Source organism: Chelonoidis abingdonii, chromosome 7 (genome assembly GCF_003597395.2).
Source record: "Chelonoidis abingdonii isolate Lonesome George chromosome 7, CheloAbing_2.0, whole genome shotgun sequence".
Classification (NCBI taxonomy): domain Eukaryota; kingdom Metazoa; phylum Chordata; order Testudines; family Testudinidae; genus Chelonoidis; species Chelonoidis abingdonii.
The window spans coordinates 77,336,053-77,363,893 of NC_133775.1; the positions used below are offsets into that span (position 1 = coordinate 77,336,053).

A 27,841-nucleotide genomic window follows, 5' to 3' on the forward strand; every position below is an offset into this window, starting at 1 on the left:
TAAGCTCTGCAGGATTCATCTTATAGTGGTTGTGTTCTTGAAGGCTTCTTCTAATACAGTGGTTCTCAAACTTTTTTTTTCTTCATGGACCACTTGAAAATTTCTGATGGTCTCGGCGGACCATTTAATGATCTTTCCAAATGTTGTTTGTACCATTAGCTAACTATTGTAAAGCGCTTTGGATAAAAACACTATATAAAAAAGCATAATAAACATTTTTTTGTTCTACAAATAAAAGCACACAACTCATATTTTAATATCAGTAGTCTACCTTTCTAATGCGATGGATGTGCCCTTTCTTCTCCTCTGTGATAGCCACCTCGCTGGGGCTGGTAAAGAGGGGCATGTCTCCTGTGCCACAGCAGCCACAGAGCTGAGGCCAGGAAGGAGGGCCGTCTCTTTTCTCTGCAGCCCTGGAGCTGTGGCAAGTCGCCTCTTTCTCAATACATCCCAAATTCCGCCCCCCCTTATCCCACTTTCCCCTAACACCTGTTTCCCCCCCCCGCCCCCCAGCCACCACTTCACCTTACATGTGTGTCTTCTCCAGGGTCTAGGCACGCGTGGCTCCACTAATTAGTGGGTGGCTCTTCATTCTCACACGTGCAGCTACCCAGGCATGCACCTTAGAAGGAACCGCGGACCATCTGAATGGAGCTCGTGGGCCACGGACCACAATTTGAAACCTTTGCTCTAGTATCTTTGCCACTTAAACCCACTTTATAAGCTGAATATACATCTAAAGGTAGCACAGGAACTGCCTTTGATTTTAGGCTTTGTCATTTGATTGTGGCAATATAGAGGACAAATTTTTCTAATAATTATCTTGGTTAAGAGAATGGTTTATCTTATCTTGCAGTTTTCTGTGATTAATTTTTCAGAAAGACAGTGATACTACAAATACAGTGAACTCTGGCATGATTCAGATTAGAAAAGCTGTTAAGGTTACCTGTTACTAGGGGCACTCAGGAAAAATTGAATTTGTTTTGGGACTCAGAAAAAGGCCAAGAATCATTGTAGTAGAATGGTTCAAAGCATGTATGTGGAGGCAGTTTAGTAGAGCAGCTTTTTGAGAGAGAACCAGCATCATGAGTTAAGAAGCGATGCCTGTTTTGGAAACCTGGAAATTAGCCTTCTAGTAATTAATTAAACATATTCCCTGTATGTAAATGGTGGTTGAGGCTATAGCACATTCTTCATTCTTTGAGTAATAGTTTATTCTCATCTCTCTTAATCTTGGTAAAATGATTTTTTGATCTAAAAGCACTTGTTCTGGATTGGTTGATTCAGGGCATGGGAAAGAGCAATTTCTTCTCTGTAAATTAGTTTCTTTGTCTTAGATCCACCAATCCGGTGACCCCTCTAAATTTAGTTGCTACTGGAGTCATAGTAAGCTGTATAGGTTGCCTTGTCTTTCTAACAGCATTAGGAGTACATAATTGGGATTTCGTTCAAGAAAGAAGTAGGTACACCAAGCTGAAGATGATTGGCTGCTCTCTTTTGACAGACAAGTCTGAGAAGGAAACCCCATTCGAATCCCCATTCATTCTGGATTGGTGGATCTGGAGCTCAGAAACAAAGTTTCAGGTAAGAAATTACCCTGTACTATATCTTACTGCTTCTGCTTAGTTGCATTTGTCTGAAAGTTCAACACTTCGCTTTTTCTGCATTATCTCCTTGAAAATATTACAGGATGAAAAAATGTTAGCTATTTATTGTGTGTTTTTTAGTTTAAAAAACAATAAATATGTTCAGTATATACATGTATAACTTTTTAGCAAGTTACTTTTGCTCACGGATACATTTTTAGAACAGACTACAATCCATAAACTTTGTATCTCCTGGTGAAATAGAAAACAATATTTAGGCATGCATGGATGTTCAAAGTAGGTAGTATACAAGACAAAATTGGGAGGAAAAAACACTGTTTTTTTTTTTTTTTTTTTGAAGGGGCTAAAGAAGTTCAGACTTCCAGGACTTTTTTTATTAAGCATTGTTACATTGCTGAACCTATGTATCCTATGATTTTTTTAACCATGTACTGTCATGTGTTCTCTACAATTTACAATTGTTAATTTATAAAAGGAACAAATGTTTTTCTTTGTCTGCAGTACAGTTTCTAGTTGTGCGTGTACTGATGAGGAGCTAAAACACGATTAGAAATCCTAGTGTAGATAGCGCTTGGTGTATGACATTTTTGAACTCTTAATAAAAGTTACATTTAGAATGTAGTTAGTTTATAAAACACAAATGAGCCAGTTTGAATGATTCTTTCATGAGCAATTTTTGTTGAGTTACAGCAGGTTGATTTTACAGTAGATTGGTACAAATTGCTTTTGCTCAGTTGTAGTTTTCAAGTGACCTAGAATAGATTTTTCTCAGAGAGATTGAAATATCTCTAAAATAGTACAATGTTAGAATTTTTTTTAAACCGCTCTGAAAGGTAATGTATGTAGTAGGGAGGTGGGGAGGTGTTTTAAGTACAAAGGAGATTGCTGGACAGAAAAAGGGTACTTATCTTAAGTTAGCAGAGGGCTATTTAGGCATTCTACCTGTGCTACCATTCAGCTTTACTCTCTCTTAAATTACTTTAATGGACTTCTCTTGACAAGGTATTCCATATATTTCCAATGTTCTTCATCCTCTGTCCTCTCATCTGCAACAGATTTGTGTATAATTCCTAATTGTAGTAACACTAAACTCAGCATGTTGAGGACAACACATCCCTTGTTAGCTTTTCAGGAGTCTCCCATTTCCTGTATTTTTAGATTTACATCTGGTTTAACCTTAACTGCTGTCCAAGTTTGATACTTCTGGGGCATCTTTGTGTGTTCTCTTCTGCAGAAAATCATTACTTGTATTTAAAACAAAGATTCTTACGATAGTCAGTTTTTAATATAGAAGTAACTTTTGTGGTTAGGTCTTGTGCTCTTGTGTGATTCTTGTTTTGCTGAATTATACATTTCCTTGGTCTGTAGTCTTTTATTTATATATAAAAAACTGTAGTTGCGTTTAACAGTTTAAAATATAAATTAATGATTTTCCTCACTGGCATCTGCAGCTTTTGAGTTTAATTTTATTTTGGCTGACTTGGATCGTATTTGGTTAGGATGAGGGAAGTTCTGGGTGTGTTTCTTTCTGTCGTATCTTCAATTTCTGAACTATGGAGGACAAATGAAAACTTTCAGGCTAACCTGAATTTAAGAAGTATTTGCTGCTGTTTGAAATTGGAGAAGATCACACGCTGTGGGATTTTTGGATCCCATGAAACCTCAGTGGTTGAATCTAGTTCTGGAATTACAATGGGGAATATGCTACTGATGGCATATTTGGTAGTCACCATCTGTTCTTTTTTTAAAACCATGAGCCTGACGTGGTTTTTGAAAAATGAAGAAATCAAAATAGGGAAACTACATTTCTAGCTGCCTCATGCAAACCATTTAAAATAAAAAATTTAAAAACTGAATCAGAAAATGAGCTGTTTTTGCAAATCAAGAGTACTTTAGTCACTTGACTTTATGGGATTTTAATACAGATTGGTTTGTATGTAATTATATTCAATTTTTGGAAGATAAAAAAGGACTATTCATATCGAAGCGAGTGGCTCTACTTGATTTGTAAAATTAACCACATATACAGGTGTTTGAAGGTTCAGAGCCTAAGTTTTGTCCAGTATTTAAATCTTGTAAAAATAACAGTGGAAATGCTTTCACAATTTTTTATAATTATAATGTGTTTAAACTTTTTCCTGCAGCATATGAAACCTGAAAGTGAAACCCTGCTTTATAATGTGCTAAACTGAGGCTTTAATTTGACCAATTTTGCTAATGTTAAAATTACACTCTACCTTGTCTGCAAAACTGTTAGAACACATTAGTTATCAAATTTTAGCAGTCCTTTAAATCCTAACATAGACAAGCCCATTGATGAGAGATCCTGAGCCTGCTCTTTAACTCTACCATAACTTCTAAGACCATTTTCAAACATAATTTTCTAATTGCCTAACTGCTATACAGTAAGCCTTTGCTAGTCATCTAACAACTCCCCACATCCACTTTCCACCTTTCATCTTATTTCTCAGACCTGATATACTGTTAACATGACGTGCTACTGTTTCCAGACAGGTAGGTGACACCACTCTTTCTGGTGTCTGAGAGAGTAGAAAGTAAGGCACTGCTTTTTTCATTTTGTCCTTCCAAAAAGACTATTTTAATGTAACACAGCTGATTTGCCAGTTTAGAAGAGAACATAACTTTTTTGATTTTTTCAGAAAACCATTAGAGATGAGGTTCATGTGTATTAGGGAAAGTAAGTTTAATTTAGATGTAACATATGTTGGAAAATACAGCTTTGTCTCAAGAATCAGTTAATACCATTTAGGGCATTTGATGTAATTGTATTAGTGTTTTCTCTGGTAGTCCTCTTGGGTCTTTATGAAAACAAGATATTGCATCTCATGAGTCTTTTCCTGATGAACAAATTAAAATGGAGTAAGATTTTTTTACACTCAAGGAAAAGCGCTTAAATCTCTCCCGCACTGAATTTATACTCCTTTTGTAGCAAATATGTACTTTGATCTTCAGGAACAAAGTGGGATGGCAGTACTGATCACCCTTCTTCTACACAGCACAATATGAATTCACAGAACTCTTTGGTAAAAGGGAGAACTTGTTTAATAGATCAAATTACTTTCTATTTATAGCTTACTTAAAACTAAGGTAACGATTTTTGTGAGAATCTTCCCAAAGTTCAAGGAAATTATACACAGATCTTGAATGACAATTGGAAAGCTGTATCACTGGGTTGATTTTTGAATGCCTGTTTGGTTTAATTGGACTATTATCTAATGGACAAGAGACCCAGTGATCAGTTTCTTGAATCTTTTTAGCACTTTAAAGAATAAAGAAGTGACCCAAACTTTCACGAAGTCTTTAAGATGAATTTGGTTGATTGCAACAGAGTAGGTATGCGCTGACTTCTGAGAAGCTCAATCTTAAAGTATTGTAGTTTAATCTCAAGTACTAAAATGGAAAAGTAAATTGTGTTGTACAAAGAGAGTTCCCTTGACTTGTGAGTAAAATGAGAAAGTAACTAAATGCCCTTCCTGAGTTGAACTAGAACTTTGATTTCATAACATGCATTTGGTACCTCATATGTTTTGGAAATATTTAAACATGGTATTCAGGCTACATTCTATTTAGAATGTAGACACTTAGGAATAGATACACCACTTGCATTTTGTTTAGGAGTGCGTGGTGATGTGATACCACTATTCCAAAAAATACTTTCTGGAGACTCTGTGCTTACACTGCATGTGCACAAGAGAACTTGGTTTTGATATTAAAGGGGGAAGAGGTACTGTTGGTACCAAAGTACTGTTGGTCTGACACACATTGTCTTGCATGTTAGAACATTTTAATAAAAAATAGGTTGCACAAGACATCCTGAACTTTATTTAAGTGCACAGCATAAAAGAATGCATTATCAAGCCAAGCTGCTACTTGTGAAACACAGTTACTCATATCACATGCAAGTCTCACACTTTATTTCCACTAAATATTCACAACTTATAAGCATACTTTTCTAACAGAATTTGCACTCTCCCACCACATGCAAATCTTCAGATTACTTCTTCTCAATACCTACTAGTTCAGCTTATGACTATGTTGGGTGAGTCATGTAAGTAAAGTAAAAATGCGAGATAAGGTCTGCATGATACCTCAGCTAGCTGAAGGAGATTGACTGCAGCCGGTGACTACTCTCTGCTGGGTGTAAAATACTGAAGACCCTTGAGTAGCATTATAACTTTACAATTTGTTCTGTGATTCATTCTGCTTTTTTAGGGGGGAGAGGGGTCTTAGAACCTAAATTAAAATTTCACTTGTGATCATGGAATTTCTTTCAGAAATGGTCATATCTTGTTTCTGTTCACTAGAACAAAGCTTTCTTTTTAGTGTCCCTGGTTAAGAAGATTAGGTGTAGACTACCACTGAAGATGTCTTCTCTCTATCCCAGACCTGGAACAGCATTTTAAGTAGCAGCAGTTAACCTATGAGTCTTAATTTTCCAGTGCTGGGTGCTAATGCACATATTTGCATTAAAGATTAGCAGAGGCAGCTCCAGTTCCTCTATTGTTGAGGTTAAACCAAAGCAAATTAAACCGTACCAAGTTACAGAAGACTGTAATAACGTGCATCTGTTTTGTATCCACAAATCAAGGGAAAGAGAAGGCTTAACTTTTTCCTAGTGTAGCTTAATGTTGCAAATATGGGTCTCTATACGGGGAAATCCAGAATACTAGCTATTGATTGACTAATTTATTGGCACCAGAGAGTTGGCTAGGGATGGCATTTCATTCTCTGGTTTTAAATAGGACTCTTAACAAAACTGAGTGGACTTTCAGTTTAATTTTCTTTCTTATATTAAACTGTAAAATAAATTGACAGCCCTAAAATGTACCTCTAGCTTAAAAAACCCAAACCTCTAAAAATAAGGTGGTGTGCTTTAGTTACTATTCAAACCTCATTTGATTTATTGTATCTTTACCTTTGTCATTCTAAAATACCAAAAGATCATGTTCATATTGGACTAAGTCAGCAAATTCTCGTTTTGAAAGACACAGCTGTTCTTTTTTGCATAGAAACAAATGTCCAAAACTCTTAATATTTTTCTGCACTCTGGTATCTTGAGAGCTTAATTGATTAAAGTATGTGTACTTTAAAAAAAATCATCCTCAGGTTGGGACCTTCAGTGCCAAGTTTATAATACTTATACCATCTTCGACAAAAAGGAATTACATTAAAAATGTTGATACCCTTAACTATAGCAGTATAATGTTAGCACTGTTGGATACAGAATGAGTATTGGTTCCACTTTGTGGGACGCTTTTTTTAATATAGAGTTTTCCTTGAGCTTTTCTAGGGGATGTTTTAAAACAGTTTGACAGTCACAGTTGAATGATTGTAAAAGTTTCAGAAACATTCTGATCTCCCACTTTTTGATGAATTTTAATTTTTTGACTTTTGAATCCAAAGGTTTCTTGATTTGGAGAGTTCTTTAACAAATAGCTGAAATCAAAATAGCATCACTGTTTGCATATAACTGCTCTAGAACTGTTGGTGCCCTAAACAACAAAGCTAACAAAGGGAGGATGAAAACTGCTTCCCCTTAAGGATGCCACAGACAAATTCTGGTATAAATGGAAAGAGAAAATTTCCACATCATGAATCCTCATCTGAGAAGTCCTAACTGCCCACCTTTCAAGACATCACTAGATGTTCCAATCCTATTGTATGCTGTGATGGGTCGTAGGGCAGCAAACACTTCTACAGGTAGCCTAATTTTATATTAAAAAAACTAAATATTAAGATCTTAAAGTGCCCCATCTGGTGTCAGACAGCCAAATTAGTTGATGATTATTTATAGGAGGTTCACTGAATTTAATCACAGTGAAATGAATGTAGATCATTTTAGGAACATGGGGCTTCTGAAGGATCAGAAAAATGGATGAGCAATGCATTTTTTCTGTCTCTGATACTGATCTAAACCTGATGCTTGAAGAATAGTATTGAGGGAAAGGGAGCAATCCGTAAGCCCTATTACCCCCAAATAAAATAATTCACCTGGAAAATTGTGACACTGTATTTAGGAGTGTGTGACTTCCTGACCAACCACCCCACACAAATGTAATCATTTTATGCCTTGAAGCATGAGATTTGATTAACCTTATCTTAGGCTACTTAACTCGAAATGTTGGTATTCACATCAGTTTCACTTATAAATGCATTTACAATTTGATTGTGACCATCTCTCAGTGAATTATGAAGAGGGCCTGTTGAACATTACATTTTTCAGCCACTAACTTTGAGTGACTTCTAAGCCTAAAAGTGTCTGACCAATTTGTGGTGTTGCTTTATAATAAATTATCATATGAAGACCTATCAAACTGTTCTCTTTTCACTCTAGTATCCCTAGTTTTTTTCAATCTTTTCTCTTGCAAGGCTTGCCATACTTTAACCCATTTTGTTGCCCTCTCTGGAGCTTTGGGATTGCTGTGCTAGTAGCATGAAACTATATTTTCTGCAGTGAGAAACCTGAGTTGACTCAGCTGTGGAAATTTCTCCCCAGGTTCTGGCCAATGATCTTGTTTTAATGTGCTGTACCCCTGCTATTGTGTTTAGTGTCTCTCCTATAGAGATGGCTCGTTGCTGCAGATTTTGGGGTGCATTTAACTGTTACGTGTTTTTAATAAGTACAGTGCTATACTATCTGGGCACCAAATAGTAAAATTAATAGTTGGCATTAAGTATGTCTAAGATGGATTCTGCTTCTGACCCCAGAAAGGAATGTTTACTTTTCCTTTTTTCTTGTGGTGGACAATCTGAAACGGTCTGAGATAAAACCACCAAATTCACTTTTACTGTCCATTATGCATCTTCCTCTTCAGTCCTCCCTTTCCCCATCTCAGTTTGAGATCATCAGTTTTAGATCATCGCAGCTGTGTAAGGTCCTGTTGGACTAAAAGGTGGAAACTACCAGCTTAAATCCAAATTCTTACTAGAAAGCAAAAGGTAAAACATATCATGTTCATTACATTGACTGTGATAGATCTTCCATGCCTCCAGTTGTAGCTAGTGGGTCGCTACACCAGATCAAAAACACTTTTGTTCTTTACTGAAGTGCATAAATATTTCACTTGGATTTTCCTGTTTTATTGTGAAATCTTGTGTGCACTATTTGATGCTGTCTCATGTTTAGTAAAGCATAATACTGCTATAGCTAAGAGTCTTAGTTTTTCCTTTATAAATCCCTTTATTCTGGAGTTTGTAATACTGGAAGAAAAGTTTCCCATGTGGCTTAAACTTGTCATGAGAATAAACAATGTTTCTGCCTAATGGTTTAGCTAAATTGAAAGTTTATGAATTGCATGTGGCTCTCCAAAGCTTCATAGTCTTTCAGTCATTTAATTAGAGCATTTTACAAACACAAATGTAGTAAATAATCTAGAAACTGGACTGACTCTTTCTTCTAATTAGTTGAGACTAAAATGACCAAAATTTTAAAAAACTTTGTACTGTACCTGAGATGTTTACAAACTTGCTTCAGTTACTAACAAACAGTGACATACTTCATGACATTGAAGTATATATGCCAAAAATCAGTATTTGAATTAAATTTTTTCCCTCATGTAGGATCAAATGTATAAACCACTAAATAGGTCCACGCTGTGATTAAAAAACCCATGGCACCGAGTCTCAGGGCTTGGGTCAGCTAACTCAGGCTCATGGGGTTTCCCCTGAGGGGCTATAAAATTGCAGTGTAGATTCTCAGGCTCTGAGACTCCAAGAGTGGAAAGGGCCTGAGAGCCCGGGCTCCAGACCAAATCTGAATGTCTACATTGCACTTACATAGTCCCACAGCCTGAGCCAGCTGACATGGGCTAGCTGTGGTTGTGTGCAGTTCACCAACCTACTTGAGAATTTTTGGAGAAACCAGAGAGTGGAGTTTCAGGTGAACAGCAAACTTTGTGTGTTAACTTTAATACCCATCATCTTTATTAGAATGAATGTTTAGATTTAAAGAACACTTTTATTCTAAATTACTTTTGAAAATTTAGCTCACTTGCCAGTATTTTGAGATTAGGATTCTGAGCTTCCCCTACTATAGCCAATGAATCGCTTAAAACAGTTTGGGAAGTGAAGCTTTAGGTGGGAGTACATCAGCTATTGTGGGGCAAAGATAGACTTCCAGACTTGAAATTTGGTAGGTAAGTGAAAATCATCTTTTTTCAGTTTTTAAATATGAACTTTCCAAAAACTAAATACAAGGTTATACGATTATGCTTGAGTATTGGAGGCAAAATTATTTTAACTTCAGAGTAGTAACATTTCTAGTTTTACATCTGCAAATGAGATGTATACATTTACTCAGTCATATACTTTCAGGCACAGCCCAAATACATTCAGGCTCACAAAGTAGAAGAGACAATTTGAATAATTTCTGAGATTGGCCATAATCATGGCATTTTTGCCCTTTATAGTTTTTATTTTTTAGCACAGTGTAAAGAATTTTAATTTTGAATGGAAAAACATAGGGGAACTTATAAGAAAATATGGTTTTAACCTCTCTTGCTCTGGATCCCCCTTCTAAATATTGGCACAATAACTGCTTTTCAAAGGTTTTCATCTGTGGCCCCATGCTGCTTTAACTTTGTTGTACAAACTACTTTGGGAAGTTTTTAAATGTATTTGACTTGGTATTTGTAATAAAAGCTAAATAGGGCACTTGTGAGCGTGAAAAGCCATTGAAAACTAGGACTGTGCCAATCTTAGAGTTGGGTTTACCTGCTGCTCAGTAGTGAATAACTGGATCCATTTTAGTTACTTTTTCTGTATCTTAAGTGTACAGTACTGCCAAATCCTGAAAATGGACTCTGAAATATGGCATAATGAGATTTCTAAGTTTTGTGTGACTTCCACATCACGTTGCCCCAGTTTGCAAGTAAAAAGAGACTTTTATAACCACCAGTGCCAACAACTTGGAATCTGGTAGCTGAGCTCATTTTTGCCGGCTTGTCATTACCAGTAATCTTCCCTCCTTTATACCTATGACGGAATACTGTTTTTGTCAGTAACTCATTCAATAAGTAACAGCACATGTGTAACTGAGAGCAGAATTTTGCACTGTAGTTTGCACTTTTGTTTTAAAAAAATATTTATATTTGAGGAAGAATAAAATTGAGCTCTTTTCTTGGGCTTCTTTTTATTAGAAAATGTGGTCAAATTAGAACATAACCGTGAGTGGTTGTAGGAACTAACATGATGTTTAAGGAGGACTTTGCAATGTGGTATAAACAGAGGCAAGTCGTGTTTGACATAGTCACATGGGTGAACCTTAAGTCTGATTTAAGTCTTGTATAATACCATGTTAGTTTAATCCAGCTCCTCAAGTTTGTATGCTAACGACTCCTCCTTTTCTAGTGAAGACAAGCCCATAGTTCTGTGTCCTAGGACAATGTAAAATTAAAAAAAATCATAAAAATTTACACTAAAACTAGCAAATATAACTGAATACACACGAGGCAGATTAAGAAGGTGCCATTTTTATGTAGTCACTTTTCTGACAATAACAATGCTTGAATACAAGATTCTGAACTAAGTCAAGAGCAGAATATGTTGAAAATGAATTGCGACAATTCTGATACCATGCATCGTAGGCTAAAATATTCGAGTAGATGCTAGGAGTGAGCAGTTTGGTAAATCAACTCGTTAGGCTTCATGTGACAGTGGGATAACATATATTTTAAAAGAATCTTCAGTAGTAGTTTTGCTGTTGGCCCCTAACTGTTGGTTAACATAGAAGTAAACAAATACGTGTCCACTTGAACATACTAATGAGTTGCCTGCATTAAGTGATTTGTTGTGGCATCTAACTGCTTCTTCTCTTCCTTCCTTTTTGTCACCCTGCAGTGTTCTGTGCCAAGGTCTTTGTGGCTAGGCTGCTCCAACCTGGTAGAGAGCATGTGCGCACTGAGATGCCTGCAGAGCATGCCCAGTGTCAGATGTCTCCAGGTGCCTTTCTTCTTTCTTGTTGTAAATGTGTTATGCGTATACTGTGAACATTGTTAAACTCTCTCAGGGCTCTGTTTAATCAAATTGTTAAGTCTGCTAAACGTTTTTTGTGCATCCTTCTCTGAAATCTTCCACTTAACTATTTTGTAGGAGTCATTAAGAGAGCTCTGTGTGAACTTGATTATTTTTCAGTGGGGGGTGGTGAGCTTTTTGTGTTTGTTGCCTGAAGTTGATACAAATAGTATAGTTGTGCATGTTGCCTGTTACATTTTGCTTTTTCATTTTTGGTTTAAAAACGTATTTTAATGAGCTTTGCCAATTCTTTTAAAAACTACTTGCAATGTCCTAAATGGCCTATAATACAATTTTTGATTTTTCATTCAGAGGAAGAGATTTTTACTAGTGTGGTCCTGGTTACATTATTAAGTTACCATCATTGTGTGTGTTTGAATACAGAACAGTTTTGTTAGCAGAAAGTCTCAGAGCTGTTTTGACCTATTTATTTATATAGTTCTTGATTTTAGAAAAGATAATATGGTAAAAATGAGAGCTCCTATAAATGCAAGACCAATAAATCTTAAATTCCTTTGCTCTTCATTTTTAGTAAATGGTGTAAATCAATCCTGCCTAATTTATAGGCAGTGACTGGAGGGGAAGGGCGGGAGGGAGAATTTCTGTTTCCAGTTGTTTGCGCAGAGCAAGTTTACAAAATAGCAAATTAAAAGTAGTTTGTATTTTTGGTATGAGTGAAATTTTTTGAATCCACAAGAAACATAGCTTGGAAAATAAATACAGAGCATGTGTAATATTTTCTTAAGTACTATACACTAATACATAAAATGTTTAACAGTGCAAATATATACTGTCAGTATCTCTCCTCTATCTGTATTTTTACAATATTAAACAGTAGGAGAGTTCGGTGGTGGAACCTGTTTCATGTGCACAGGAATTTAAGAATGGAAGGAATTGCTTTTGTGAATAGAAGTCTTAGCAGTTCAGATTCTGTTTGAATTTAAGTGAACCAACCGTGAACACCCTTCACTGAAATAACAATCTGTCTGAAAATGGCCTCTTATTTCAAGAAACCATCTTTTTTTTAATTCTGGCACATTTGAGGTTCTCATTTTAAAGTTTCAAAATGCATCTATTCAATACAAATGTAAATAACAGGAAAACTCAAATATTACTTTGTGTGTCAGAAGACTTGTGTTTGAAAGCATTGCTAATAAACCAAATATAAAGGTTAGAGAATGTTCTTCCCTGTTATGTGTCTAGGGTTGGATAACATAATCCAGGACAGATTAACACTGTAAAACCTAACCACTGTTTGAATGAAATGGAAGTTCCAATCCACAGTGTTATGGTGCTTGGGTAGTTGTATTCATGATTTGACTTCAATACAATCCAGTCTCCACCTTGTCCCATAACCATGATACACCCTGAAGTAGGAGGAAATATTTTTTTGTATTGTAATGTAAAATGAGAAGTTAACAGTATCTGTTCTCAGTTTTTCTGTATGGGACTCCAAAATCAGCTGCAGGTTTTTATCATGACCATAGTCCTTTAGTTACACACACAATCCGTTGTGACTGTGAAGTATTGTGGAATTTGGTTCACAGCAAGAAACCATGGTTGGTTTTGTGAAGGGGCTGGTAGGCAATGGTGAGGGAGATGAAATCTGCTGGGTGGTGTAAGGTAGTGGTGGGTTCTGTGGTCTAGTATTGTTTTAAGGCTTGTTAGAAGGTGGTAGTGAATAGAGTTTAGGAAGTGGTTGACTGCTGTGAGCAATGGGGTTGAGGCAACTACCTGCTTAGCACTTTTAAATAGTATTCTTCATAGTTGGTAGAGCTGTTCCTCTCCCCTTAGTTCACCAGCTTCTGAGAGGCCTTTGATGTCACAACCTTCAGCCACCCTCGTGACCCACTTTGAGAAGTTTGGGTTTCAGAATGGGAAGGTTTTCTAAAGCAACACTTACCCCACTGGACCCTTTAAGATATCAGTTTGCTGGGCTGCAGATCTCAAGGAGAAACTATTGCAGGATTCCCACATGGTTGCAGAAGTAAACTTTCAGAAGTACAGCCAACCTAGCTGATAAGTTCAAGTTGCATGTTATTCCACACAGGGTTTACACCCATTCATTCATAGCAGACTTAAGATGCAGATATTGCAAGACATCCTTTACCACTGAATCTCAAATAGTGTCAAAGTTATCACAACCTCTTTGTAATTAACTCTTCAGAAACTCCAGTCATCAGTGAGTGTGTTCAAAAAATCAACTTAGCCTTGTGGTGTTCCCCATAATTTAATTTTTATTAAAGCAGTTCACAATATCAATACAAGAATGCAAATGAGATGTCCAGTGGATATCGTTACTAATAAATATACAAAAGATACACAAAATCAAAGCTGTTACTAGATAACCTTTCTTAGTGTCATCTGACATCTAGATGGTGTGGTGCTCTATAAATTCTATAAACAGAAATTTAGACTAGAGAAGAATGTGTATTAGCTTGTGTGCAGTACATCCATTATATTGGACACTCACTTTGGCCATGTTTCGTTTTATGCTATAGTTGACCACTAAAGGAGCATGTTAAGATATGTACTGTATATTGCCACATTGGAATCTGGAAATGTGTGCTATATTATTGATGTGACATGCTATAATTCTGCAAGAAACTAGCTAGTGAATCTGTGATGGCTGGACATACATCGTGAAGCACTTAAAATTTCTCAGTTTATGATACTTCGTGAGCTCTTATCTGAGTTGGTTTTAATTTTAGCTGCCATGTCAAATAGTCATTACATGTAACTGCAGTGAAATGTTAGTGTCAGAGCGCACCATGCACAGGGTGTGTTAAGTATCAGTTAGTCTTAGCAGATGGCACTAATAAGATCCAATAATATGTGAATGTTCAGATTCCATCTCCACTGATAGATTATTGTGAAGTTGGCCAGAGTGGGTTCAGCATTGTATGCAGGGATAGAAATGCTTTTACAGTGTATGATTCCTGTTTCAACTCTGTCAATCTATTCTGTAGAAATTCCTCTCTGACATTAATCCTTATGTTGCAACTTCTGAGCTTGAGCATTCACTCAGTATCTTTCTGTTCTGGATGACCTCTGTTGACAGTTTGTGTAGAAAGTGTGTAGTATAGTTTAGTGGGAGCTGTAAATGGCATAAGATTTGGCAAGGTCCTGTTTAAGGATCACCGACAATTTATATTTGACCCAAAACATAAATTTCCGGAAAAGCCAGCTCTTACAAAATCTTGACCAGTGGTATGCACCCACAATTTAAAAAACAAAACATGGACTTTTGCTTTTAAACAAGTAATTCCCCTCTGTCTGCAACCCAAATACTGCCATACTGGGAATCTGAAAGTGAAACTGACTTTTTTTGTTGATTCTTAGATGATGATAGATGCATTAATTGTCCTTCACTTTTTCTAAAGGCTAGATGTCTTAAGTTGTTCTAAAAATCAGTGTTCAGTTAAAAAGAACAGAGTATGTACACTAGCAGTGCTTCATGTCCCCATAGGACAAATAAAAGTAGGGCAATGACTAGCTGCACTTTGAGAAGGAGAACTAAAAGGTTCCTTCGTTCACTGATACCAGTGTAAATCCTATGTGCAACTCCTATTTGCATTATGTGCGCAAAAACCTCCTGCATTGATGAGAGAATAGACCTGAATGCGGAAGATGTGAATACTCAGTGGCTTGAGATTTACAAGTGATTTCAGTGAGCCCTTGTCAAATCTTTGACCTTTTCAAATTGTGTAACACTTCAAGAGTAAAGTATGATCAACTTAAAAGATGAATCCTGAGATTAGATTTACTCTGACCTTAGTTTGCATAATGAAAAGTGTCATTAACATTCGTAAAATTAACCAGACCCCCCTCAGATCCAGCCATAGGATTTGACCAAATGTCCTCTGAAGCCAGTCAGTTGAATATTATTCTCCAAATGAGAGCTGACCATTGTTAATCTATTTGCTATGCTTTTTTCATGCAGGCAAATTTCTTGTTTTTAATTACTGTGGCATGCTAGTCAGGCATCTTCAGTCTGTCGTGGATTTTCCAAGTTGAATCAATTAATGTATATGGGGAAAAAATATATATATTTTTGCCAACATGCATTATTTTGCATTTGTGCAAGCTGAATTCTGTACCATGCCATGCTATTGCTCAAAATATTTAAAATCATTTGGAGATTCTCAGTCACATTTACTAACTGAAATATTGTCATCTGATGCTTATTATTAAGATGGGTATATTAGAAATGCCTTATGTAAGTACTTGCTTGTCCGTTATAAATATTGGAGCCCCATTTTCTTGGCCACTTTACAAGCTTAAAATAGACTGTCCATGCACCTAAAATGCTTACCATCCACAGCTGATATCCTGGAATTGAATCCACACAGGTGGACCCTTGCACCTGTGCTAAACTTCAGTTTTGACTTCAGTTGTTCCTCTGGCATGGATGTGATTGCAGTATCCAGGACCTAAATGAGAGATCAGTAAACCTGACCTTGTGTTGAGCCACTAGTTCTATTGCTGGTTGTATAATATAGTAGTTAATGTAAGAACATCCAGAATTTGGGGAATATATCTCAGTCTTGAAAATTTTACTTGATGCCTTCTACAAAGCCATGCTCCTGCATTGTAAAGGGTAAAATATTGTGTACTGTATTTAATTGTAACTGTTTTCTATTTCATTATTTTTAAAATAGTCTAACTTTACAAGGGCTAGTACAAAAGCAGCAAGACATCACAAGTATTCAAATTTCAAGAAATATATTTGTAGATTAGCAAGAGCTGGTCAGATAACACAAAAAGTATTTACGGTATATACTTGTTCATAAGCTGAATTTTTTTAGTAAAAAAGGGAAGCACCAGAGAAGGGGGTTGTCTTATGAATGGGTATAGAGAAGGAGAAGTGGGACACAGCCCCTCCCCCCAACAGAGGGAGCAAGGAGCGGCCGCACAGCCAGCAGAGCCAGAAGGGAAGGGGTGGGGCCAGAGTCTCTCTTCTTCTAGCCAGGCTGCTCTCCCCCCCAGCCTCCAAAGCAGCTGCAGCCGGGCTGCTCGGCCCCACCCCCCAGAGCAGGGTATGGCCACACCGCCCTGGCACCGGAGCACGCTGCAGTCATGCCACCTGGCCCAGCCCGCTGGAACATGTGGCCGTGCCACCTGGTGTGGCCCGCCAGAGCAGGCTGCGACTGCGCTGCTCAGCCTGCCAGAGCAGCACCAGCCAGGTCAGATATCCTCCCCTGGCCCTCCCCAGATAAGGTGGGAAGGGATGGGATGGGGGAGTGTGAGGGTCCTGGGCTAGGGGTAGGGTCATGTGGGGCATGATCACAGGGGTTACTCCTCTGACTCCCAGCTTCTCCCCCCTCCCCCCCCCAAAAACAAATTTCCCCACCAGTTACTGTCCTGTCAGGGTAAGCAGCTGGCGCGCCGGGACACTTCGTTTACTTAGGTTTACCTCCGTGCCTGTGGATGCTCGAGGTAAACAAACCATTGTGGACCGCCAGCAGCTTATCCTGATGGCCCAGGGAGCCAAAGTTTGCTGACCTCTGAATTATAGGGTCGGCTTATGAATGGGTCATAACATTTTTTCCATTTTTACTTATCCATCTTGGGGGGCTTCTGCTTATAAACGAACCGGCTTAAGATCGAGTATATATGGTAACTATTCGATCAGTATTTCTCCACACATCTGTGTTTACCGTGCATCCACACACAAGGCTTGGAAACTTACATAGCTACTTCCTAGGGCTAAACTTACTAACCATGAACAGATAAGGAATCCAAGGAGGGCCAATGCCCATGTGAAAAGCTAGCTTGCCTCTCCAAGATTCCAGAAAGGGGAGGGTGGTAGGATACTATCTGGGAACTTGGTGTGGATCCTGCTCAGGTGCTCCAAGTTTTATATCAGCCTCCATCTGTTCCAACAGGGGATCTCCCCATACCTTAATTTTTGGGTTTTCCATCCCTGACAATGGCTTAATTGTCTGTGTCACAATTAATTGCCTTACAATCTGTGGGACTCATTACCACGGGATGGTGTGATGGCCAAAAGTATAGTTGGGTTCAAAAAAGAACTATAGTTCATGGAGGATAGGTCTATTAATGGCTATTAGCCGTGATCAGAGATCTAACCCCATGTTCGGGGCGACTCTAAACCTCTGACTGACAAAGCCAGGAGGGGAAGACTGGTGGATCTCTCCAAAATTGCTCTGTTTTGTATCCTCCCCTTTAAAGCTCTGGGACTGGCCAATATCAGAGACAGGGCTAGATGGAGCATTGGTTTGCCATATCAGATCAGTTTTATGTTCTCTGCTATTAAAGCTTTCCCAAGCAACAGCAGAATGAAACTGATTAAATTCTTGTCGGTTTCATTGCTGTCCAAGCGTGCCTTGAATATCGATGAATAATGGCAAGGCCCACTGGAAAGTTAGGAGCAACAGCAGGGGTAATGAAGAAATTTAGGTGTATTGTTAGGAAGATGACACTATATTGATTTACACGAAGTTCACATTTGGATGTTTTCTTCACAGTAGTAAGGTCTAGAAAGCTAAATGGACTCTTAAATTGTGTAGAAATTGGTACTTTCCTGGTAAAGCTTCCTGCTTGCCCTGAGCAATTTGGATTTTTTGTATTTAATACATATAGAGTATTTTGTAAAGCAAATGAAAGCTTAATAGTGTGAAAATTCAGCACCATCACGCTTAAAAACAAAATAGAGAGTGTGTGCTTTTTTGTTAAAACAACAAAATGCAATTTAGTATTTACTTACCTAAGCTCCCTTTTGGTATTCTTTCATAACAAATATACCTTCCCAAAATAATGTGGTATTTGGGTCTGTTATTCAAACACCAAATGTTAGTACAAATAATGAAACTTTTCATACATTAATCATAAATATTTTGTCAGTTAAAAATGAAATACTGAGCTTTTCATTTGTGGCTGACAAAGTTTTATGAACATTAACTCTCACAACATACCTTTGAGCTAGAGATAAGTTATCAAATCGATTTTAGACAGACCAGTTGTGACACAGAGAGGTTACCTAAAGGTACACAGTGAGTTAGTGGTAGGTGGGGAGCAGGAACCAGCCCTCTTGACTCAGTCCTTTACTGTGTCATTAGGCTGCTTTGCTACAAACCCTCCTATGCTTAATATCGAAAGTGATAATTGGTGTTCTGTCACAGCTCAGTTTGTGTGCCTTTTCTGAAGTATTATTTTTGTGGTTGTACAGTTTTAAGAAGTAGGTTTCTATGAACATCCAAACAACTGAAGGAAAACTTATTAAAAACTGCCAGAGGCAGTTTCATGTTTAGATATTGTATTAGGACATACAGTTCAATCCGTGTCATCACTCAGCATTACATATCCTGGCATCATCATCTGATCCTAGTTTATGAAGAACCAGTCTTGTAGCAGCAACAAACCAAATCTAAAAAAAGCAGCTTAATCAGGTGGGTTGAATAGTGGATTAGAAGCCAAGCGCTAGTGAGTAGTAATTTTTGACTCTTAACAATTCCCTCCATGGCCTTGAGCAGATGATAAAATATTTGTTTTTAATTCTGATAGGTAAGAATTGTCATTCATTTTACACATCTTGAGGGTTTTGTGAGAATTAATATTGAAATGCTGATTATCATTGTTAAATATTGATAACAGGAAGATGTAATCAAATCTGACTAGAATGTTCAAATATAAAATCTTAATTACAAGGCCAAAACCTAAAGTAAAGCTGTATTACCCTTCTAAAGTTGATTTAGATGTTTCCTCGTTAGAGACAGTTATTCCTTCAAAGGGCAGATTATTAGATTTTGTGACTATAGCTCCTCTCTTGCATCTACCTACTTTCCATCTGAGCCTGGATGGAAAGTAATTGAACACTTATCTATCAATAAGAATCAGACCTGAAGTTACCACTGCTTTAGATTTTTTTTCAGCTGCTGCCTCTGTGTCCAACTTATTCCTAGAGTCTGTTTCACTTCCAGACTAAGAGCAGTTAATGAAGCATCCAGAAGATAGCTCTGAGATTAGGTCCTGATAGGCATGCATCCAGGCAGATTTTTTTGTTTTAAATAGGCTGAGGATAGGATTACCAGGGAACTCCTTGACAAAGTAGTGTTTTGAGGTGGCAGATGAAGGTCTGTCTCATTTTTCCAGGCAACAGGGGAGAATTTAGATCTTATAGAAGTAAGCAGTCCTTCTGAGGCTATGTTTCAAAAGTCCACAGATCATAGGTGCTGTTCCTGAGGACAGTAGACCAGGACAATTGACAGACCAAGCTTCAACAGACAACCATTTTGCAACAAGAACAGTGGGTATTGCCCTCCATCTTTCAGAGGACTTGGGACCTTTCTGAAACAGATTCTTCTGATATTCAGAAACTGCCTTCACCTTTTTGGTAAGATGGGAGATGTACAGTCTTTGCTGGTCATTTCCCATAACATTTCAAAGATCTACAAAACAAAAGTGTTCCGTTTACCATCTTCCCAGATAAATACTTCCAAATGTGTTTTAATTCATCAATCCTGAATAGGTCCTTTGGTAGCATTCCATCTTCATCTTTCCTTTGCTGCCCAGGCAGTCTGGCAGAATTAAGCAGTTGTGGTCCTGAAGTCAATGAACAAATATTGCAGGAAACTAAAATTTAGAATAGGAAAACTGACATTCTGGAATGGATACTGTCTCTTAGGACATATACTCAAACACCTATCAATATAAGGGAAAGTATCAGGGGGGTAGCCGTTAGTCTGTATCCACAAAAACAAAGAGGAGCCCAGTGGCACCTTAAAGATTAACAGATTTATTTGGGCATAAACTCTTATGGGTTAAAAACCCACTTCTTCAGAAGCATGGAGTGAAAATTACAGATGCAGGCATAACTATACTGACACATGAAGAGAACAGAGTTATGTTACAAGTGGAGAACCAGTGTTGACAGGACCGATTCAATCTGGGTAGATGTGGTCCACTCCCAATAATTGATGAGGTGTATTGACAACATTAACATAGATCAAAGTCCACAGATGATCTTTACTATAGTGGGCAGTAGAAACCTTTGCAGACACTTCTTTACATTCACAAAGCAAGATTTGATTTGACCTGCAGTTACCTCCTGAGATCTTCGAAGGACCTTTTCAAGTCAGGACTTTTAACATGAATCTGGTTGCACCTGGCCAGCACGTTTGGATGGGGAGCTCATTTCTCTTAATTTATGCTGCAGGGCTGCTGGCTTTAGCAAGAGGCATCCTGGAATATAGATTCTCTGGAGCTTGGGGCCATCTGTCTGGCATTCCCTGAAAGATCACTTGAAACATCACCATCTTTTGGTGGTAATGGGCAATCCTTCCTTATGGCCTTTGAATGAATGAGGTCATCAGATCCTCTTGTCTGCACAAGAAACAGTTTTCCTGCTCAAATGAGCTAAAAGGTTTTTCCTACATGTGGAAGAAAAGCTCAGTTCTGCAGATGATTAAGTAGGCAGGAGGTGGAACCACCTAAGCCTTCCCTAGTGACATTTTAAATTGCTAACCTAGGAATTCTAAGCTCTATTATGCACCTGTTCACATCCAAGCAGTCCATCATGATTCACAGGTTCTACTCCATGAACAAGAACAAAGGAGGTTGTAGCTCCGTATATCCTTTCACGATGCTGGCTCAACAGCACTGCTTTATGCTTTATTCCATTAGCTCTCCTATCCAAATAGTGCGGAAAAAGTTAAGGTTTCGGTGATTATAGTGTTTAAACTGGGCTTGGATTTCAGACATACTGCCCTTCCAGCCAATCTTTGAAACACTGCTTTTGATGGTTTTCCTCAAGGAAGTAGAGATGACTGTTATGGTAGCTGTCAGTCCAGTAGGTGAAAAAAGGAGCAAATTAGTGAACATAGTCTGCAGTTTTCTCAGAAATTGTAATTGATTTAATCATGGGTCTTCCTGTGAGAACCATTTTATGATTGTAGTTAAACTGTAGGAACAACACATGGAATTAGATGATACATGCATCTTTACTACATTTTCTAGTGTTTTGCCCAATAGTGCATCCACCATTTTTCTTGAGAGACTGTTCAGCAGCCTAATATCTCACTATAAGGATATCTATTTATGTTCAGTTGAAATTCAGAATTTCTTTTAGTTTCTCCTTGTACTGATTTAAATCTTCCTTCGTAGAGTATACACCCTTCAAATAAATTGGCTATATCCCTATCCCATAATAATTGTTTGCCAAGATCTAAGTAGTTCTCTTCATCTTTCTGCCTCGGTTCCTTTTTGTCCTTTGTTTTGAACTCCATCTAATTTGTCTGCAACTTTCTGGGACAGAGATATCCAGAACTAAATGTAATGAAGATGCAGTATCACCAGAGCTGTGTATAGAGACTATTTACTTCCATGCCCTGTGACATACCTTTGTTTATATGGCCCCAAATTGCTTTGGCCTATTTTTGACTAGATCAGATTGCAAGCTCATGTCTAATTAGTCCGCTGTTGTTCCTTCAGCATTATTACTTCCCAGTTTTCTTATTCCTAGCTGTAGCTGTTTGTTGACCCCTCCGCCCCTACCCCCAAAAAATAATCTGGATTTGCTTACTGTATTCTGAACAGAATCTTTTTTGTTTTGTTACCTGTATTTTTGATCTTTGTAGGCCTCTATTGTACTATGTCTGTCCTCCTCATGTGTAATACAGATTTCATTAACATGCATTCCATCTCTTAAATTGTTGTGGAAGATGTTAAATAAGTTTGGATCTCTCAATGATCTCTGATAAAATACTAGACAGTTCCCCCAGATTTGGTATATTGCCATTTTCTACTGCTCTCTGTTTGTAGCCCTTCAGTCAGTTTACAGTTCATGAGTATGTTTGTGCCAGTAAACTCAAACTAATTTTGCACGTAAGATTTAATGAGAGTATCAAATGCTTTATGAAAATCTAAAAATATGCTGTATCTTTGGAATTTTCAAAAGCAGTCAAGTTTGAAGCCATTTCTTGTAGTTGGACAATTCACTTCTAGCGATTTTGTGTGTGGAGTTGGAGAAAATACAAGTGACTAAACTTCAGATTATTATGGGGCTAGGGTTTCTGTAATAGAACATATGTTGTAATTTTCTTCTGACACCAGCTTTTTTTTACTATAAAAATGTTGAAGTAGTCTAATTGCAGCCCTTGCAATTTTCTGTTACCTTTGCAACCTCTTGGGCGGAGTGGGTTGGGGATGGGAGGGGAAGTGCTTCCTGATGTGTTGTGTAATTGTCTCTTGAGCCTAATCTGTTACTGTGTGTTTATACATTTGTTTATTAAATAAGTATCATGTAGGACTAACAAGCCCATACTCTTCCTTTTGCCCTTGGTTTCAGACAGTAGATAATGCTGTTGTCAAAGCACTTCCTTCAGTGATTCTTTAAACATTTGTGATTCTTTTTACTTAGGACTTTAAATAAATAAATTCTTTATTTTAAAGTAGAGGAGAGTGGTTATTTGCTCTACTTGTCTTAACATGTACCTAGTGTGTCCTCCTGCCCTAGCATCCTATTGTGAACTAAAGCATCCTCTTCAGTATATTTCCTGACCAAAAGAGCAGAGGTGCTGTTGTTGTGTGATTTTTGTCTTAAAGTTAGGAAGCTTTTTCATTAACACTTGTATAAATTTTATATCTGTGTGTTCCCCAATGCTCTTCAAGTTTGTAAATATTCTTACTGGGACAATGGCCAGATTTTGACCATTTGAGGAGACTGCATCAGTAACTTGTTAGGCAGCTGAAAATCCCACCTAATTTGTATCAAATGGAGCGGATTGCATTCATCACCCTCTGTAGTATGCAGGTCCAGCAAGTAGAGACAGCACACTGGGACATAAGTTGTGGCTGGGTTGTTCATATATAAATATGAGCATTTCCGGATAATGAGTAGTCTTCACTATATAACCATCTTACAGGTGATGGTAATTGCAGTTGCCTTTGTTGAGGGGTGGGGTTTTTGGTTGCCTGGCAAACTGCTAATTTTGTAAATTTCTGGGCAAAGTCTACTTCTCTCACCTGATAGGTTTCAGAGTAGCAGCCGTCTTAGTCTGTATCCACAAAAAGAACAAGAGTACTTGTGGCACCTTAGAGACTAACAAATTTATTTGAGCATAAGCTTTCGCTGGCTACAGCCCACTTCATCGAATGCATGCAGTGGAAAATACAGTACGTACACGTGTGCGCGCGCACACACACACACACACCATGAAACAATGGGTGTTATCATACGCAGTCTAACTAGAGTGATCAGTTAAGGTGAGCTATTACCAGCAGAGGAGAGAGAAACTTTTTGTAGTGGTAATCAAAATGGTCCATTTGCAGCAGTTGACAAGAAGCTTTAAGGAAGTGTGGAGGGGGAATAAGCCTATTGTTTTCTTTAGACTGAGAGCATTCTGCCTAGTAGACGTTCCCTGTGTGTAAACACATTTCTAATAGATACATAGACAATATTATTAACTTCAGATACAAAAATGATACATGCATACAAGTAGGATAATCATTTTTAGTAAATCATAACCTTTTCAATGATATCTCACATGACCTATCTTGCATAAAATCCATCAATTGTGTCGTCATATATCGCTATGAAGATGTGGGGTGCAGTGTCACAACCTCCATTTGAAATATTTTAGGGGTAGTCCACAAATGAAAAAGGGTTGAAAACCAGCCACTGAATTAAGAGTATTGTTTTCAGAAAGGCATCCAGTTCTGATTTAAAATGTCATGTGACAGAGAATCTATACCATACCTTCATAAGCTGTTTCAGTGGTCACTCTGTTAAAAACATAAAATAATAATAAAATTGTGCCTTATTTTGAGTTTGTTTTACTAGCTTTCACTTCCAGCCATTGGATCTTGCTATGTCCTTACGTGTTAGATTAAAGAGTCCTATAGTGTCACATACCTTCTCCTTTGTGGTATGAAAGACAAATTGCCAGTCTGAAGTATAACTTTTCCCTATCCTGTCTTTGGGACAAATTGTATGATTCCTGAAAGTTAAGGAGCTGATAACTATACTGAAATAGAATAGACTGCCAGCCAATGCTACAGGATATTATACATTTACTCCTGAGGAAATTCTTTGCCAAAAATATTACAAAATATTACAAATTCTGCGCCAAAATCTGCACACACTATTTTAAAATTCTGCAAATTTTATTTGTCAGTGAATAAATGTGGAGTCTCCAGCATGGCAGTGGGGAGTGTGACAGTTGGATCACTCCCCCTGGGAGCTGCCACCCCATGTGCCAAGACAACTTCTGCCCCCTGCTTTCCCTGCCAGCTTGGAACGCCAGCACCCTGTCTTGCTGAGCCAGACACTTCCGTCTGCTCCAACACAGACCTGGGGTCTAAATTACTTACCCCAAAGCTGCAGGTTTACGTGAAAGCAGCTAACAGAAGTGTTCCTGTCTTTAACACTCAGACTCCCAACTCCCAATGGGGTCTTAATGCAAATAAATCCATTTTACTCTGTATAAAGCTTACACAGGGTAAACTCATAAATTGTTTACCTCTGTAACACTGATAGAGAGATGCACAGTTGTTTGCTCCCCCAGGTATTAACACACACTCTGAGTTACTTAATAAGTAAAAAGTGATTTTATTAAATACAGAAAGTAGGATTTAAGTGATTTCAAGTAGTAACAGACAGAACAAAGTAGGTCACCAAATAAAATAAATTTCGCAAATCTATGTCTGATCAAACTGAATACAGATAATCTCACCCTCAGAGATGTTTCAGTAAGTTTTTTCCTCAGACTGGACACCTTCCAGGTCTGAGCACAATTCTTTCCCCTGGTACAACTCTTGTTCCAGCTCAGGTGGTAGGTAGGGGATTCTTCACGATAGCTCCTCTCCCCCGTTTGTTCTGTTTATGTATCTTTTGCACAGGGCTGGAATCCTTTTGTCCCTCTCTGGGTTCCCACCCCCTGCTTCTCAGTGGAGACACCAGGTTAAAGATGAATTCCAGTTCAGGTGACATGATCACATGTCACTGCAAGACTTCAAGCCTTCATTCCTACCAACCTGACTCACAGGAAGGCTTGCCTGCAAACAGAGCCATCCAGTCAATTGCCCTGGTTAATGGGAGTCATCAAGATTCCAAACCACCATTAATGGTCCACACTTTGCATATTACAATAGGCCCTCAGAGTTATATTACACATTTCTAGTTTCAGATACAAGAGTTACGTTTATACAAATAGGATGATCACACTCAGTAGATTATAAGCTTTGTAATGATACCTTACAAGGGACCTTTTGCATGAAACATATTCCAGTTACATTATATTCACTCCATTAGCATATTTTAATAAAATCATACAGGCTGTAACGTCATACGGAGCACAGACCACTGGCTGCCCAGAGGTGGGAGATCGCCCTGCAGTTGTCCCTCTGACCCCCACTCCGCCGGACATAGACTCAGCAGTGAGGAAGCATCTGGTCCTGACACAGTGCAAGGGCCAGGCTTTCCCCAGGGCTCTGCCCCTCTGCACCAGGTGCGGGCAGGCAGGCTCAGCCAGCAGGATCCAAATGTAGGGGGGATCCAGGTGTGGGATGAGAGGGTTCTGTGTGTGGACAGCTCAGTGAGGGATCCACGTGTGGGAGGGATCTGGATGCGCAGGGCCTTGTTGAAGGGTTCCAGGTGCAGGGGCAATGGGACTCTGTAGGGAGTTCAGGTGATGGTGGCTGAGGCTCAGTGGGGGAGTCTGTGTGTTGGGGGGGCTCAGCGAGGGTATCTGGCTGCTGGGGGCGTGGGCTGTGGTGGGATGGGGGCTCAGTGCAGCTGGTGGGGCTTAGGACAATGGGAGTCTGGGTGTGGGAGGGCTCGTTGAGGTGGTCCAGGTGCGATGGGGTGGAGGGTTGTGTGGCGGGGGCTTGTCGGAGGGTGGTCTGGGTGCAGGGGTGAGGGTCTGGATGTGGGAGTGGGGGGCAGACCTTGGCGAGTGGGTCTGAGTGTGGGGGGTGGGGCTTGGCAGGAGTGTTTGTGTGCAAGGGGAGATCTCTGGATGCAGGGTAAGACTCAGTGGAGTGGAGATTTGGGTGCAGGGAGCTTGGTGGGGAGGGTTATGGCTGCGGCGGTTGGAGAGGAAAGTTCAGGTCTGGATGTGCAGGATTAGGTGGAGGGGGGAGCATCTCCCTGCATGGTGATCCTTTTCCCAGCAGCTGAGAAGTGATGACAGGGAGAGCATGGAGCTTTCTGCAGCTGCAGGAGATTTCTGGGAGTGGATGTGACTGCGCCCCGGATGCTCCTTTCAGGGGAAGTGGATGTCCTGGCCTCCCCTAGCCCAGGTAGGACTAGCAGCTGAGCCTGGCGCAGAGTAGGAGCCACTGGCTGAAACATCCCCCACTCCCCTTCAGTGATTTACCTTTTTGCTGGCTGCTCTGGGTGCCCGAAACAACGCACCCGCAACGATGCACCTGCATTCTTGGGGAGAGGTGCATAACTGCTCTTGCGACTTCCCTGTCAGAAAGTTATTTTTCTGCGGGGAAGTAAAGAAATTGGGGGAGGGTGGTGAGTTCTATGCGCACGCAGTGGCACAGAATTAGAATGGTGTACTGTCCAGGGAAGCTAAGAATCTCCCACTTACTGGTTTGTCTTTATGGGGGATTCTGATTCAGGTTGAATTAGTGCAGCTCTTTCATTAGTTGTCTAGCTGCAGCTGAGTAAAAACTAATCAGTCTTGTCAACCTTCACTGCTGCTGTTCAGAAGCTTAGAAATAATGAAACTGATGATATTCCGGTCAATTTCACTCTGCTTTGCCTGGGGAAAATGAGCACCAGAGGTGGTAAGCACAGGAGTTTTTATTCCGGAGGAATACCCAAAAATTGAGGTTGGAGAAAAGTGCAGAAAGAGCCTCCTCTCACTTTTGCAGGATGCTCTGGGCTGGAAGTAGGTGAGGGATAGAATGTTTGTTCTCCCTTCCAGCAGTCAAAGGCGAATAGGCTGGAGATGGAGCTTCTAATTTTTATATAAATGCAGGTATATATAAAAATTGGAGTCTTTACCAAGCATGGTCTAGGAACAACTGTAGGAGTTCCAAGAGCTTGCTTTTGCTCAGTAGCTTAGGCTTTGTCTACACTTACAGTTTTGCAGCGCTGGCAGTTACAGCTGTGGTCGTACAGCTGTGTACGGCCAGCGCTGCAGTGTGTCCACACTGACAGTGACCAGTGCTGCAATGTGTCCACACTTGCACCAGTTGCAGCGCTGTTGTGAGTGGTGCATTGTGGG

General features: G+C 39.0%; 1 protein-coding gene across 7 annotated transcripts in view; it reads left to right on the forward strand.

The window, feature by feature from the left end:
• FBXW11 (F-box and WD repeat domain containing 11) overlaps window positions 1-27,841 on the forward strand; it is a 117,439-nt gene that overhangs the window by 9,878 nt on the left and 79,720 nt on the right. For 3 of the 7 annotated variants that reach the window (XM_032768694.2, XM_032768695.2, XM_075068062.1), the window contains exon 2: window positions 11,466-11,567. The exons of 1 other annotated variant lie outside the window; for it this stretch is intronic. In XM_032768694.2, the coding sequence (XP_032624585.1) occupies window positions 11,466-11,567 (102 nt within the window). Of the gene's footprint in view, window positions 1-1,504; window positions 1,585-7,303; window positions 7,329-11,465; window positions 11,568-27,841 lie in introns of those variants that run through there. 3 more of the 7 variants (XM_032768699.2, XM_032768697.2, XM_032768700.2) reach the window with 3 other exon arrangements.